The sequence below is a fragment of the Gallinula chloropus genome (assembly GCF_964237585.1).
Source record: "Gallinula chloropus genome assembly, chromosome: 26".
In the NCBI taxonomy this organism is placed as follows: Eukaryota; Metazoa; Chordata; class Aves; order Gruiformes; family Rallidae; genus Gallinula; species Gallinula chloropus.
In genome coordinates, this window is record NC_140111.1 from 1,321,619 (window position 1) to 1,338,364 (window position 16,746).

The 16,746-nt window shown below is 62.4% G+C and overlaps 1 protein-coding gene across 1 annotated transcript; it reads right to left on the bottom strand.

Moving 5' to 3' along the window:
- Positions 1–1,918: 1,918 nt before the first annotated feature.
- Positions 1,919–13,537, bottom strand: NGFR (nerve growth factor receptor; the record flags this gene model as incomplete). The annotated part of the gene is made up of 6 exons (XM_084275449.1): positions 1,919–2,220; positions 2,535–2,695; positions 3,360–3,603; positions 5,261–5,620; positions 9,790–9,931; positions 13,496–13,537. 6 exons carry the CDS (start codon positions 13,535–13,537, stop codon positions 1,919–1,921), a joined length of 1,251 nt encoding a protein of 416 aa, XP_084131575.1.
- Between the last annotated feature and the right edge of the window lie 3,209 nt (positions 13,538–16,746).

The window sequence follows — 16,746 nt, forward strand, 5'->3', positions numbered from 1 at the left end:
TCATCCACAGCACAGGGGGGGGGAAGAACAATCCCAAAGGGTTTTGAAGGAGCTGGATGCTTGAATCCTGTCGACACCGGCTCCGATCCCTCAGAAAGCACCAGGCTCTCCATCCTGACATCTGGGAACAGCCAAATCCCTCCACGTTCCCAAGTTTCTCATGGACCTGCTGTGGTGATTTTTTGGGAGGGGGACACACACATATTCCCTGCCTCCCCATTGAGTCTTTAAGGCCACAAACAAGGTGGGACTGAAGGCTTCAGAATGAATGCTTGCAGGTGGGAAGGCTGTGAGGAAGCACAGGGGGGCTGGGGCTGGGCACCATCACCCCGTGTCAACACGTAGAAACATCAAGCAGTTAGTAAAACAACGTGATATTATTTACAAGTCTCGCTCATCTCCTGAAGGAGGGGAAGAAAATCACCACCTGCCCTCAGGAAAAGAGTTTCTGGCTGAATCCAGAGGTGAAGGGAGGGGAGGGTCTGTGGGCAGGGATGTACCCACAGCTACACACCAGCTCACCAGGCAGTTCTTCCTCTGCAAAACGCTCGTGATGCTCCAGGCAAAAGTGAGGCATCGAAGCTGGAGGTGTCTTGGGGACATCCCCCAGGACTGTGCTGGCTGCTTGGTGGCAGCTCGTGGGGAGGATGGGGTGCTGGCCCACCCAACGGCTGCTCTCCAGTGAGCTGGGTGCTGGGCCAGGGGCTGATATGCCAAGAAAAAGCACTTCTAGCTCTGGAGATGTGGAGGAGGTGAGCGATGTCCTGGGAGATCCCGGCAGAAGGCAACGCTGGGGCATCACCCAAGGGTGTCCTGGGGAGGCAGTGGGTGCACCCAGGGGTGGGCAGCACCTGCCGTGTGCCCGGACGGAGGTGAAGAGCCCGGAGGGGAGTGGGCAGGGGCATTTCTGAGCCACCCTTCACAGTGCTGGAGGAGAAGGAGCCCTTACAAGCAGGGGTTTAGGACTGCCAGCCCCTGGCTGGGTCTCTGGGCGAGGAGGGACAGTGCAATCTCAGCAGGGTGGCTTTGCTCCTGGTTTGGGGCAGCGTGGGGTCGCTGGGGATGGTGCCAGGGGAAGGATGAACAGAGCCCTTTTGTGGTGTCCCCGCTGTGGGCAGGCACTTTGTCAGCCCTTTAGACCTTGTGTGGCCCCCCCCAGACACCTCCCATGGAGCTCCAGCACTGGGGATGCAACAGCACCCAGGTGTCTGGTCCTCAATGTTTGGGTGGTTCTGGCCACACCTCCCCAACACCAACCACTGGCAGCCCTGGGGAGCGTCTGTGGGGGCTGCACCCCCATCACAGTGTAGGTTGGGCTGCTGGGAGCCAAGTCCTTTTCCCCAGCCTGCCCCCCACGGTGCAGCCCAGCCATAGGACCTGCCCCCTCCCCAAATCCTGGTACAGCAGCTCCAGTTCTCTCCATGCTGGGCCAGCCCTGCCCTTTGCCTGTGGTTTGGGGAAAGCAGCTGGATTTCGGGGTGTAGGAAAGGGGCAGGAGATAGGGGCAGGGTGGGCCAAGGAGGAAGGGTGGGAGGAAGAGGAGAACTGGAGCCCCAAGGAGGAAGGAGAAGGAGCTGGAGCGGGAGGAGAGAGGAAAGAGCTGAGGGTGCAGGGTTCATTCCTGCGTGCGTCTGTCTGTCCAGCCTCCTGGGGATGCTCCAGCAGCAGGTGGGCTTTGGGCATTGAGGGGGACTGAGCCCCTCACCCAACCTTCTTATGGGCTGCTGGGGGGAGGTGACGCTGGGAGGGGGCGATACCGAAAACAGGAGCTCAGTGCATACAGGACCATAAATCGGGGGGGCCCGGGGAGCCCCTGCATCCTTCCCACCCTCCCCTCCAGGGCGCTCGGTGCCAGGGAGGGAAGAGGTGAGGGGGCAAAGGGGGAAGGGGACCCCACAGGGCCACCCCGGGCCACCCTTCAGACGGGAGAGGTGGCGGTGGACTCGCTGTACAGGCTCTCAGCAATGTCCCCACGCTGGATCTTGCGCAGGGCAGCCAGCAGGGCATCCAGGGTGGCCGTCTCCTTGGAGGACCAGTTGGCCAGGAGAGCCCGGGCGGGCGATTCCTCCCGGGTGAAGGAGTCTATGAGGTCCTCTTTGTAGCCCAGCTCCCCAGCCAGCTTCCTCCATGTCTCCTCCGTGGAGCTGCCCAGCAGCTTCTCCACCTCCTCCTGCTTGCTGGGCGGCAGGTTGGCGTAGAGGTTCCCATCTCCCTTGGGTGCTGGGAAGGATGAGGTGAGTTAAACCCATCCCTGGGGTGCTCATACCTATCCCTGGTGTGCCTGTGCCCACCCCCAGGGTGCCTGTACCCATCCCCGGGGTATCCATACCTATCCCTGGGGTGCCCATCCCCATCCCCAGGGTACCCATACCTATCCCTGGGGTGCCCATACTCATCCCCAGGGTGCCTGTACCCGGGGAACCCACCCCCAGGGTGCCCATCCCCACCCCCAGGGTGCCCATCCCCACCCCCAGGGAAGCCGTACCCATCCCCAGGGTGCCTTTACCCACCCCACCGCACCCAGCTCTCCCTACCTGGCCCCTGGGTGCTCTGGCTGGGCGGTTGCTGGTCGTGCAGGCTCTGGCTGTCCACGGAGATGCCGCTGTCGCTGTGCAGCTTCTCGCCCTCGGGCGAAGGCGTCTGGTTCACCGGGCGGTTGTTGGCCCCTTGCTTGTTCTGCTTGCAGTTGTTCCACCTGCGGGGAGGTGACAGCCAGCGGTGACATCCCCTGGCTTGGGGCTGAGTTTCCTGCTTTGCCCTCCTTTCCTGGGGCTGCTTTTCCCAGGGAGAAGCATTTTTCCTGCAGCCTCTGGCTCAGCCTCTGCAGACTCGGTGGCCGGATGGGTTAAAATCAGCGTTTCCAGCTGCCGAGTGGGTGCTGAGCTGTGAGCTCTGCGAGGGACCAGGGCAGGGCTCCCTTCTCTGGGGATCTACAAAAATGCAGCTGCGCTGCTGGAGCTTGCACGGGTCCTGGGGGCTGCCTGTGGGTCCCTGCTCACCCTCAGGGTGCCCGGGGTGCCCGAGGAGATGCTGAGCCAGCCCTGGCCTGCACGGGGCCAGGTGCAAACCCATCACGCTGGGGATGAGCTGCTGAGCGTGATCGGCCGCGACGGCCGCCCGCGGCGTGCCAGAACAAGCCGGGGAGGGGGGTGTGTGTGGCATCCACACCCACCCTGCTGCCATCTCCCTCTTTCGCTCCTCAACCTCCTTCCTCTTGCATTTTTGGAAACCTGGCTCCTACCAACCCAGCCCGGCCCCCTCCCTCCCTGCTTGGTGACAGCTCTGGCTCCCCCGAGGGAGGTGGCAGCTTGTTTCCCACCACCCAAATCCTCTGCCACCGTGCTGCCTTGCTGCCCCACCTTTTGAAAGCGATGTAGGCCACCAGCCCCACCACCACGGCTGCCAGGATGGAGCAGTAGACAGGGATGAGGTTGTCGGCGGTGCCGCGGCTCACGACGGGCTGCGAGCTGCCCATGACGGTGGTGACGGTGTCAGCCAGCGTGCTGGGCATCACCTCGGTGTTGAAGGGGTCCCTGGTGACCGGCTCAGGGCTGTCAGAGCCCACCAGAGATGGTGTGTGTGTTGTCCAGCGAGGGTGGAGGTCTGCCAGGAGGAAAGAAATGAGAATAATAAGCCATGCCTTGTAATGGGCTGCGACAGGTCAGGCAGTGAAGGCAACGACCTCCCAAGGATCTTCTTCCAAAGGCTGGGGGGGTTGTGGAGGTGGCAGTTCTGCCCCATCCCTTTATCCCCAGGCTTGTCCTTGCAAACCTCCTGGTCTTATGGTCACCAACAGCCTCTTCTGCCTCCCTGGTCCCCAGGACAAGCTGAAGCCACCCCCTGCCCTAGATGGCTGACGGTGCCTGGTCATGGGCATGGATATGGACATAGACGTGGCTCAGTCAGCTGTGCTTGCTCGACTCCTGCAGCTCTTCCCCCACACAAGCTGCAGCCAGAGCCCTGGGCTCCCATCCCTGGCACCAAAGCCCAGGGATGTGGCTCAGCACACTGCACATCTGCACCAGGACCTGCCTGAGGCAACCCAGCCGCCCCACAGCTCACACAGAGCTGGGTTCATCTGCTGCCACCAGCACCAGAGCCTGGATTTGGCCCCAGTTTGCAGCCAACCAGCCCGGCCCCGTTTGGGAGCGACCCTCCCTTCCCACCACACCCAGGCGTGTCCCACGAAGCGAGTGGATGCGTCTTGTCATGCCCTAGGAAAACACTCTCACCTGCAGCTGCCCCATCCCCTCCCTGGGTACCAGCTCCTCTCAAACACCCCAAACACCCCCCAAGACCCCTTTCCAGGGGCTGCCTGGTGCCCCCAGGCAGCAGTCCCACGGGGCTGTGCCACGTCAGCTGGCACACTGAGGATGGAGCGGGTGCCAGGGCAGGGAGCTGGCTCTGTTCCCCACTGGCCCTCTTGGTGCAGCCTCCCCCCCACACCCCCCCAAGCCCCGCTGCCCTTTCGGAGCGGTGCCGCGGTGGCCAGCGCGCCCGTTTCCGGCGGGGCCCCGCGGCCGGCTGACAAAGCTGGCCCTGTGCTCCTTGACTTATGGCTCCATTTACTCAACCCTTTCAAGGGAGCTGTGCTGGCTGCCCCCGCGCTGTGAATCAGCCAGTGGCCGGGACAAAGCTCTTTTCTCCCCATCCAGGCTCGGGGCAGGGAACCGCTCTGCTGCTGCCAAGGAGCAACGTGCCCAGCTGAAGCAGCCCTGATGCTCCTTGAGAGGCTCCACATGGCAGGTTGGCATGGTGGAGGGGGGCTGCTGGGGAATGATGCTCTTCTCCAGGGCACTGAGCCCTCCTGGGTGTGGGGCTGGCTGTTCCCTGGCTCTTCAGGGCAGTTAATTCCCATCAGAATTCTGTTGGCTGCCAAGGTCCCTCCTGACGAAGGGCCGGGCGCTGGTGAGCATGGCATCAGAGACTGGTGACTCTCTTGGCTCTGCTCAATGTTCCTGGTCACCAAAAGCCACCTGGCAGTGCCTGCACCTCTGACAGTGTCCTGACAGGAGCTCAGACAAGGCTCATCCCATGTGAGGGCTTGGCACACCCTGGGACCAGAGCCTAAGTGCTGGGGGGAGGGGGGGTTGTCTCAGCTGTAATCTGGGGTCCTCTCCTCTCCTCCAAGCCCAGCGACATGTCCCTACCTCCCCACTGCTGTGCTCTAAAGGGAAACTGAGGCAGGGAACACTACAGGAGACCCATCAAACCCAGCTCTCCCCTCTGCAACGGCTCTCCCCAGGAAAGGCAGCGTTACCTCTGCACTCCGCATCCGAGGTGGCTGTGCACTCCTTCACCATCACCTCGTTCTCCTCGCAGGTGGTGCAGGGCAGGCAGGGGTCCACGAAGTTGGCTTCGCTGGAGAAGGTGCCCTCGGGGCATTCCTCACAGACCGTGTTCTGGGAGTCCTGGCAGGGGAACATGAGCCCGAAGCCCACCTCGCACACCCGGCACTCCTTGCAGGTCCCGCTCGGCTCGTCCTGGTAGTAGCCGTAGGCGCAGCGGCACACGGCGTCGTCCGACTCCACGCAGGGGGCAGACATGCTCTGCAGCCCCACGCACTGCGTGCAGGGCTTGCACGGCTCCGTGGCGCTCACTGTGTCCGAGTAGGTGACACCTGGCAGGGGACAAAGGGTGAGCTGAGTCCCCAGCACCGCATCCCCCATCCCCACGGCCACTGCCTTCATCCCATCACCGCATAGTGCCGGGCTGGGGAGATGGGCTGGTGCAGCAGCTGCTGGCTGGGACCAACTCCCCGTTCCTTATCTGCCCCCTTCTCTGGGCCAGAGGGAGAGGTGTCCTCCTCTGCAGCCCCCCCACCACCACTGAGCAGCCCCCTGGCTCCACTTCCCATTGGCAGCTCCACCCTTCCTACAGCGATTCCCCAGCTCCAGCCTTTGAGCTCCTGCATCCTGGGCAGGTCTGGCTGCTGCCCCCAACATTCCCATCCCAGAGCTTGGTGCCCTGGGCAAGCATCCTTGTCCCCAGCCAGAACATCATCCCCATTTTTCAACCTCCACATGGTCCCCATGGGCACCCTACAGCCATCGCTGCTCCCCAGCATCCCAAACACTTTCTCTTTCCACATCCTGCCCAGGGGATCCCTCAGGGCAGCACTGCTCTGTGCCCCCCTCCTCAGCCACGTGTCCCTGTTGGGCTCGGGGAGGCTGGGAGATGCAGGGTGTGATGTGAGCAGGAGGTTACAACACTAATTGCTGACTCTCCTCTGACCCCGGGGGCTTCTTGCTCTCCAGTTTCATCCTGCAGGACCGACTGCCGGGGAACTCAATCCTCCTGCAGCCCAGCGAGCCTCCCCCGCACCCCCTCACCCCCCCTGCCCGCTCCCAAAGGTGTTTGAAGATATTTTTAGCCTGGGAAGACGGGTCAGCTCCTGTCCGGGAGGCTCAGCTGCTGTCCCTGCGTCAGCTGCCACCCACAGACCCCCCCCCCAAACCCCTCCGCAACACCCTGGCTTCCTTCCCTCGTCCCAAATAGCTGGGCAGGGTCCAGCCCCCCTGAAGAAGAAGGTGTTGGGGAGATGAGGAGCAACCCCTGCACCAGCCCTGCTCCTCAGGAAGGAAACCAGCCACGTGCTGATCTCCTGAGGATGAGTGTGGGAGACGGCGATTCCCATCCCAGTGCCCCCCCCCGCCCCAGCTTCCCTGGGGTGGCCAAGGAGGGATGGAGCTGTGGATGGGCTCAGGGCAGAGCCTGTGGCTATTTTCCAGACAGAGGGGGGATGAAGAGCCCTGAGACCTTGGTGATGGGCAAGGTTAGAGGGCCGGAGGTGCCGCCCCAGCCTCAGCAGCTGCTTTCTCACCCCGGCTCAGCCAACCCCGAGCAGCGACAGCCGTGACACTGCCAGCCCTGACACCTCTCCCTCCACCCCACGCCTGCCCCTGGGCACCCTGCTCCTCTCCAGGAGCCAGCCTCATGCCCTCCCTGGAACTGCAGGACCCCAGGGATGAACCCCCTCTCCTGCTGCCTTGGCTCTGCCCTGGGGTGGGCGAGCAGCCCCTGCCCCACCGCCCGGCCGAGCGAGCAGAGCCAGAGGCAGCACCGGGGTCGTTCAGAGCCCCCATTAACCTGGGCTCATCCTTTGCATTACTCTGAATTATTGATAGGCACCATTAGAGTGGGGAAGTGGCCAGGAAAGGCATACGGCTGAGTGGGCACATTTTCAGTGGCAGCAAGGTATCCGAGCATCCGAGCTGAGCAATTACAGCTGAGATTCAAACACACCCCCCCACCACCCCCTGCCCCCACCCCCTGCCTGCCCGCAGCGATGGAGGCTGGGGAGGGGATAAATAAATCATGAGGCAGCAAGCAGGGGGGGGCTGGGGGCAGGAGAAGGGGAATTAAAATAGAAAGCAAGGCAGCGGCCATTCAGGCTAAGGCAGGGATGGGTTCCTCTGGTGTCCCACCCCCATCCCGGCCCCTGTGGGCTTTGGCAGGGGTTGTGCCTCGGTTGTAGCGAATCTTCACAACACAGTTTGGCTGGTGAATTGGGGAAGACACCAGAGGTGTGAGCCCGGGGCGGGGGTGGGTTGCTCTGCAGCCCAGGGCCGTGCCCGCATTCCTCCCCGCCGGCTCACGCTTGGCAAGCCGGGCGCTGGGATGGGATGGGATGGGATGGGGCTGCCTGCACCTGCCCAGCGCCTGGGGCCATGGGATCCAGCACCAGCCCAGTCCAGAAGGACCTTTTTCCCACCCTAGAGCAGGCTGATGGTGGGGTTTGCAGCTCTGCCTCCTCTCCCCACCCCAAAAATCCCGCTCTGGGCTCAGAGAAGGGCTGAGGGATCCTTGGCCCCTTCGCAGCACCTGCGCCCATGAGCCACCCCCACCCAGCAGCTCCCAGCTGATGAGCCTGTGAATTAGTCTGAGCTGCCATTAGTGAATGAACCTGGGGTTATAAAGCAAGGGGAGCGTGTGTGGGGCTTTGTCTTGTGGTTCTCCAGCTTGTCTGTGCTCTCTGAGGGGGGGTGGGAGGGTGAGGCAGCCCCCTTGGTGCTGCTCAGGGGTAGCTGCCTGGCCCTGCTCTGGGGTGTGCGCAACACCAGTGACCACCTGATGTGCAGATGGGTAAGTGAGCTGTGCCTGGCACAGGAGATGCTCCCAAGCAAGGGGAGGGGGGCAAGGTTGGACTGGGAGGCAGATGAAGGGCTGGGGGGGGTGGGGAAACTGGGGTATGGAGAGGGGGATCCTAGAGCAGCTGTATGCAGGGTCCCAGGGGCACCCAGTCCCGATTGCCAGTCAGCAGCAAAGCCAAGCAAGGCACAAAGCACTGCCCTGGGGCTGGACCTCAGTCTGGGGTGATGCTGGGGGGGTTGTTGGGGCTGCAATGTTTGCTCCTGGCTGCCCCATCCCCCCAGGGATGGCAGAAGGGCTCAGGCCCTTTTGTCCTGGTGCTTCCCAGCTCAGCTCCCTGGCCCTGCAGATGGGGTGGCTGGAGCTGTTCCCCCTGCACAAAGGCCAGTGCCTGGTGTGGGGCTGGGCAGGAGGAGCTGGGGTCCCAACCAGGCCAGTGGCACTTCCGCCTGCATCCCCACTTCCAGCACTGCACCCAGGTCCCAGTCCTGGTCCCTCCATAGTCTCTACATCCCACATCATCCAGGAGGGTGGAAACTCCCTTTGTCCCCTCAAACCCTGGGCAGAAGGGGGGAATTCAGCCCCCCCCAGCCCCTGCAGCCAGGCTCTGGGAGGGTAAGCGCCTGTTCATTGATTTTGCAGGAAAGCAGAGGTATTTTTAGCACTGCCCTGACACTGCTCGTCCCCTGCTCCGTGCTGGCTCTGCTCATACTGCTTCTCCCCCCTTCCTCCCCCTGGACTCTGCCTCCTCTGTGCTCCCCCACAGCCACGCTCCATCCCTTCCCCCTCCCAAACCACATCCCGGGAGCAATCTTGGCTTGGTCTGCCCAGCTTTTCCTACAAATACTTGTCCTTAGGTCTTCAAAGGCTTTGCAGCAGTAAATCTGAAGGGCAGATTGCTTATGCCTATCGTGGCATTGTTTAAACAGCGCGAGTTGGACCGTTTCATCTGTAAGCATTTAAGCAGGTCTCCAGCACACATCTCCCACCGACATTTATGAAGCATTTGACATAGGCAATGTGCCTGGAGCTGGCCAGGAGAAAACTGTTCCCCATCTCCTGGGGACCCTACGTGACTTGCTTCTGCCCCCTCAACCTTGGTTTCTGTTTTGCAGCCTGTACGAGGCTTAAACAATTAATACAGGTCGCTCACTGGGAGACATCCCTGTGCCTGGACCTGAGACCCATGTGGGGAGGGGGATGTTTTGGAGGCAAATGCTGGCTGTGAGCCAGTAGCCAGGGAGGCATCAGGAGAGGAAGAGTGCTGGAAGGGGATCTGCAAAGGTGTCTGGCAGCAATGGGTCCCAAAACAGGGGGAGGTGTTGCAGTCGTGGCTGGGATTTGCAGGGCAGAGGTTTTGGGGAGATGCTGGGCAGAGCCCTGGTGTCAGTGCAGGGACATTATATAGACATAAATATATATATTTATTTATATACAGTGCCTATCACCATATTGATAAACATTCTTGGGAACCACTCTGGGGATGGGTAGCCTGGAAGGGGCTGTACAAGGGCTCTGCCTGGGACCTGAAAGGCTGGAGCGAATGGCACAAGCTGTGCCCAGGCAACACTTCCAGGAGGGGAAGAAGATGTGCATGGGGAGAGCCAAGTGCCTGCTGGCACTCATGGACCCCGAACCCTCCCCCATGCCCCACGGCAGCCCCTTTATGGCCCTTCATGAGGGTCAGTGGGTACTCACTGTCCAGGCAGGGCTCGCAGACCGTCTGGTTGATGCCACAGGGCTGTACCACCCCCTCTCCCAGGTTGCAGGCTTTGCAGCACTCCCCAGACGTGGTGAACATCCTGGTGGGACATTTCTCCTTGGAGCCCCAGGTGGGTCCCTGGGAGAGAAAACAGAGACAGGAGGTGACCCTTGTTATGGGAACCTCCCTGCCAGGACAGGTGGACAAGCACGGGGTGGACATCCCACGGGTCCCGGGGCAAATAGCTCCCCTCTGATCAATTTGCTCACCACAAAAGCCCTTGCCAAGTGCTGCTGCTGGAGGGAGGTTAGGAAAGCCCATGTCTCCACAGTCTGAGCTGGTGGGTACTTGGGGGGTGAAGGGGATGTGGGATTTTCCATGGGGTTACAGTGTTGTTTGCCCTGGTCTGTCGTCTGAGTCGTGTCATCTGAGTTGTCCCCTCTAAGGATGCTTTGCTGTCTTGAAGGGCTCAGCCCTTCCCAGCCTGGGGGCTGGACAGGGCACTGCTGGCCACACTGGAGGGTTTGGAGAGCTGGGGTGGCAGCTCTGTGCACAGGGATGAGAGATCAGACCCCACATTGGAAACAGCACCGTTGAAGTGAGCACCAAGGGCTTCAGCAGCAATTACTGTCTAATGGCTGTAAGTGTGTCTGGTTATAAACCCCGTCCTCACATCTGGAAGCAATAAACATGTCATGAGCAGTGGGGTCAGAGCCACCCTGTGCGTGCACCTTGCAGCCTATGGAGTGGGGTGTGTTCATACAGAACCACTGCTCCCCAAAACACCCCTTACCCACGGCCACGGGGTGCAGGACACCTCTCTGGCCTGGGTGAGATGCTCCAGGTGACCTGACCTCTGCCAGGGGCTCCTTTTGCTCCCTCCTCTTGCAGGCAGGTGTGCTCCAGAGCCAGACCATCCCTTTGCCATCCAACTAAACCTGATCTTTGGAGGGGAAGGAGCTCAGCTAATGCTGGGAGAAGCTCACCCTCCCCGTGCATCTGGATGCCTCGTCAGCCAGTTGGCCGCCTCCTTGTACAATGCGGCATTATGAACTTGCTGTGCATCATCCGGCAGCATCCGGCCCGGCTGAGACAATGGAGCGCCAATTATAGGCATCTGAATGACAAAGTGCTCCAATTACCCTGCGCTTGAGAGCGTGTGCTCTCCTCCCTGGCGCTGCTCCGGGCCCAGGCTGGCAGCCCGCTCTGGCGCTGGGCTGCAGCTGGGCACGCAGGAGGGTTGTGGGGGGATATTACGCTTTCTGACACCCCCAAATGACAACTAGGAAATGGGTTTTGGGGTGAGGAAGGGGGTTGCTTTGCATCTCCTGGGGGATGGGTCCAGCTCTGGTGGGGGGGGCTTTGCAATGAACCTGCTTGGAGCTGCATCCCTTGCAGCCCGGATCATCTGCTTGGGAAGGGGTTTGCCCACCTCCCCGTGAGCAGCCGAACATGCCTGGCTATAAATAGTGCTGGGAAGGCTGGGGCAGCGCAGCTGGGGCCGGCAGCAGCCAGCTCTCCCACGCCGCAGGCAGCTGCAAGCGGCTCCGTGCGCCCGCGGGGACGGGACCTGGCCGCGCCGCTTCCTCCGTGCGACACGCAGACCCCCAGCAGCTGACCCCAGAGACCCTCTCTGGCTGCCTGTCCCCTCACCGTAGGGCTGCCGGGAGCAGCCCATGCCTCCTCCCCTGCCAGGTCACCCCCCTCTGTGCTCCTAAACCCTACAGAAGCCCCAACTTCCAGCCCCAGGTGCTGCACCCCTGCCTTGCGCTGCCGGCAGCTCTCCATCCCCAGCGCCGAACCCCCCGTAAAGATTAGCACACTTATGAGAGGGGCACATGGTCTGCATTAGCCCGCTGAAATGTGCATGTTATTAACACAACTCCTGTTGACAAAGCCACAGGTATTAACACCATAAAGCATTTTGACAGCTGGACCGAGGAGGGGGGGGGTGTCGGTTGGGGGGAGCACAGACAGAGGGTGTGAGCAACACCTCTGGAGGCTTTTAATTGCTGTGTCAGAGGGGGTTTGTGTCCTGGCAGATGTCGCCGGCTGAGGAGATGGCAAAGCAGGAGTTGGGCACAGCACCATCCGCTCCGGAGCCCTGGCACGGACAATCCCTGCGTACCAAAGCGGGGCAGGGAGGGGATGCTGCAGCTGGAGCCGGGCCCGGCGACAAGCCCGGATCCGAACCGCCCGTCAGCCTGACAGACGGGCTCTGCGTTCCTTGGCGAGGCACCCTGTCTAGGGAAGGCCAAACCCCTGGCTCCAAGCAATCCCCAAACTCTGGGCAGCAGAGAAAGCCACGTCTGAGGTCTGCGGGTCCAGCCAACCCTCGGCGCGGCGGGACGCCGGGAGGGCTCTGCCTCTTCCCACGTGGAGCTACTGGCCAAGCAGCACAGGTAACGAGCAGCAAACACGGGGTGCACGGGGTTTGGGGTGGCCCCAGCTGTGGGTGCACATCTGGACTTGCCTGAGGGCTCAGCGAAGCTGGGAGGGGTTCCCTCCAAGCGCACCCCCATCCCTCCCCACTCGGCAGGTGTAACCCTGGGGGCAGGTCCAGCCCCGCGGCAGCAGCTGCCCTGGCTGGGCTCAGCCCTGATCCCCCGGGGATGTGGCTGTGGAGGTTCGGGGGACACCAACACCCAGCCCTCTGGTGGGTGTTGGTGTGCCCCAAACTCTCTGGGGTGAAACCTTTTGAGTCCACAGGGCTGGGACAGCTCTTGCCTTTCCCACTGCCACGCACATCCCATCCCGTGTCCGGTAGGGTGGGTGAGCAGGGGATGGTGTGCAGGGAAGGAGCCCCCCCCCCCCCCCCCCCAGCACAGAGCCGCCAGCACTGCTGCGCTCCTCAGGCTCTGCACGAACCCGCTCGAACATCCTGCCCCAAAGGCGTCCTGCTGCCGAACAAAGCCTCTGGGAGCCCCACCAAATCCTCCCCCCTGCTCTCCAGCTCCTGCCCCAGGTAGGTGGGTCCATCCCCCCGTGCCCACCCGCCTGCCCTGCTCCGGCCATCCCCGTCTCCACTGGCCCCCGGCCCCTGAAGTTTTGTCTCCGGCACACGCCGAGGCTGCGCCCAGCCCGGGGGGTCACGCCGCGGGGAGCAGGGTCCTGCCCTTTGTTCCGTGCGGGGAGTTTGGAGACTTTGGGGATGTGGGATGGCAGGAAATGAGGACAGCCTCCCCTCCCCGGACTCCTTTCCCCAATGATCCAGGGCTCTGTCATCCTTTTTCCCTGGGTGAAAGGGACGGCAGGGCTCGGTGCAGTGGGATCAGAGGGGCTGCACGAGCCATTCCTGTGGGTCCCCCATCACCACCCACCTCCCCGAGCCTCCTCCCTCCGCACCCAGAAGTGCTCTGCCTGGCACCCCCGGGCCCTCCACCCGGCTCCCCCCGCTCCAGCCCGGTGCCTCCGGGAACCCTCCAGCCCCGCAGCCGCCTGCCTCGTACCCCCGGGACCTCTCCATCCCGGTGCATAAGGGACCCTCCACGTCTGGCAGCCTGGCACCCCCGGGATCCCCCCAATACCCCTGCGTGGTGCCTCCGGGACTCCCCATCCCGGTACCGCCGCTCTCGGTACCCCGGGACTCTCCATCCCTCCCGCGCCTGGTGCCTCCGGTACCCCGGGGATCCTCCGCGCTGGCCGCCCTGTCCCCACCTCGGGATGCTGCACCCCCGCCCCCCCGGCCGGGCCCGCACTCACCGCCGGGAGCAGGAGCAGCAGCAGCGGCAGGAGCCCGGCCATGGTGCGTGGGGGCGGCGGGGCCGGTCACCCCCCCCGAGAGCCGGTGCGCGGCCGGGCTGCCCTCCCTCTGCCGCCCGCCGCCTCGGCGGCAGCCAGAAAAGGGCTGCAAGTCCCTCCTCCTCCTCCTCTCCGCCCCCGGAGCATCACGACGAGCAGCCGAGACAGCACCCTCCTCTGCCGGCACACAAAGCCCAGACCCCTCCGGCCCCCCCTCCCCGCCCCCGCCTCCCTCCCACGAAGCACTTTTGGGGGTGTGCTTGGTCTCCAGCCAGCCAGCTCCCCCCCAGCCCCTCAATTATTCACACCCATCCACCCGCCTATCTCCATGCACCCTCCTCTGCTGTCCGTTTGTCTGTCGGTCCCTCCCTCCATCCCCCCATCGCCCCCCGTACTGCAGCCCCAGCGGGTCAGTGGCCGCAGCTGGCACAGGGTGACCAGACTCCTCTGGCTGCGTGGGACAAGGGGCAGCATCCCACAGGAGCCTGACTTGGTGACACCGCCAGGACCCAGACCCCAAGTCACGTCTCAGGGTGACACAGAGAAGCCCCCAGCCAGGAGCATGTGGGTGATGCTGTGGTGCTGAGGCTGCCAGCTCCCCTTTGTCAACCAGCCCACACCCAGACTGATGTCCTTCAGCTCCTAAAACGCTCCCTGTTCTCCACGTGCTGCTCTCCTGTGCCCCGGCACTTCCAGCTGCTCCTGGGGTGACTCTACCTGGTGTCCTGCCCAGCCCAGGCACCACGGTGATGGGAACTGGAACTGTCACAGCCCGTCCCTCCTCCCAGCGAGGCCTCTGCCTTGGTGCCAGCACATGGAACGCTCTCTGTGGGACTCACTGGAAAAGCATCGGTAAGGGAGGGGGATTGGAAGTGGCACAGACATGGTGGCCCCTCCCCTGGTTCCTGTGGCTGGGACAGAGGAGAGGTGTCTTCCCTCCCTGACTCTGCCCACTGTGCTGTTCCTCATGTCCCACCAATGCCACATCTTTCCTCCCCACTCTGGGCTCTGCAGGTGCTTTTGGGGTTCCCCACAGTAATGCTCAGACCAGCCTTACCCACCACCCCCCCAGCTCCCACCAGCCCCACGAGCTCCTCCTTTGGGTCACGTCCCCCCCCCCGGGCAGCGAAGCCCCTGGGGCTGAGCTGGATTTCCTCTAAAAAAGGGAATTACCAGCGTCCCAAGGAACTGGAGGTCGGGTGATCCCAGCTGGGCAACGATGGGCAGCCGGGAAGGGCTTGGAGGGGAGGGAAGCCCCTTGTTCGTGGCTTCTCCTTTCAGTGGGATTAAAGTGCAGCCAAAGCCGCCGTTTGTTCTCCGTCACGGAGCCGCGGGAACACATGTGGGAGCCACATGGCCACGGCTTTGCCGGCCAGACACCGTGCCAGGGCCAGGTGGGGACGGGGCAGGATGTCCCCAGGGTGATGGGGTGTGGGATGCCCACCCACAGGGTGGATGGGCAGGGAGGGGAGTGATCAGCTAAGCATCCCGCTGGCTTTTTAACGTGCTGGTGAGCGGAATCAGCGCAAAGCTGCCCACAGACATATGGGGGGGGGGGGCGAGGGTATAGCTGGGGGGAGCAGCCTGTGGCTCCCCCAGTTCATTCTCCATCCCCACAGCAAGTGATGACCCCGGTGTCTCCCTCAGCCCTGCTGGTAAATCCCTGCACCCCGCAGTGGTTTGGGCGATGGGAACACACTGCTGGGGACCCAGGGGCTGGGGCAAGTGGTCCCTGAGCCCCTCACCCTGCCACCACACCGAGCCTGGGCACTGTGGGACAGCCCCATGTCACCGCAGGAGTGTCACCCTGGGACAAAGCCGGTGCCACGAAGCTGATCCCGGCGGACAGGCGGCCGCTCAGCTGGGCTGCATCTGCACGAGGCTGGGCCAGCAGCCAGCGAAGGTAAGTGGAAACTTCTGCTCCCATCCTCACCCTCCTTTGGAGGGGGGACTCTGGAGCACTTTGCATTAAATCCCCGCACGCTCTTTATCTTTTTTTTTTTATGTTTTCCGCCCCAGAAAGGTTGTGTCCCTTTCCTGGCTCCATGAGATGACAAAGAGCCTCTTAAAAGTCTGCTGTCACCTCTCAGAATTAAAACCAAAGGCTCCTGGGGTTTATTTTCCCCAGGAGCATCCTTCAGGCTGCTGGTGAAAGACGGTGCAGCAACCCCTGAGGTGGACCAAAAGCTTCATCCACCCTCAGTGCCAGAGCGTGGCTGGTTGTGCTCATGGGGTGCTTGTGGCCATCAGGGGGTACCCAAAATTGGGTCTTGGCAATGCCACTGGTCCTGCTCTGCCACAGCAGGACGATGCCACGGGGGCTGGCATGGTGCTGGCTGCCGGCAGAGCTGGGTTTGCCTTGCTGAGAGCAGGCTGGGGAGAGGTTTGGCTGCAAGGTGATGGTTTGTAATAAGAAAAAGAGCTCTGGGGAGGGGGGATTTGACCTCCCTTCAGGCTGTGGGGTTCCACGCTGGAGAGGCAGCGTGGGGCTGCCAGCACCCGGGTGCTATGGCTGCTCTGGGAGAGAGCGCGAGCCGTGCGCCAGCGGGTCTCCCCGCTCCTGAGAAGGGAAGGTTTAATTAGCAAAAAGCCCAATCACAGCTTGGTGAAGTATCACATTAGGTCCCTCTCAAGGACAGAGCACGCAGCATCCTTGGAGCACCCATCTGCCTCCCTCATTATCATTTTTCACATCCATCCAGGTCTTCACCCCCCTCTCCAAAAAGCACTTCCGAAGCCCAGAGGTGTCCGAGCAACCCCAGGTGATGCTCCTCCCCCTCCTGCCGCCCACAACACCCCATCAGAGCCCCCAGGAACGGCCCAAGTTAAACACTCAGCATGGGCCTTCAAACTTTGTATTGACTTTACTGACAAGCCCAGGTAATTACCTTCCCGACAGGGCCGGCCACGGCCAGCTGGAAACAGCAGCGAATGAATAATACACGGGGGGAAACAGCATCCCGGCTGTTCACAGCCAGGCTGAGAGCACAGACCAAGGGCTGCAGGGAACAGCCCGGAGGGGGAACGTGGGGGGGGCAAAAAGGCCCCTGTGTCTGTGGGTTGGGTTCAGTTTTGGAGCAGGGGATGGGTTCTGGTGTGTGGCAGAGCCCTGCTGCTCTGGGGAGAAGGTGAGAGGGACCCCACGCTGGGAGAAGGGCCCTTTGAGGGGCAAAGGGAGGAAATTTGAGGGGAGGGAAACCCCCCAGATTTCA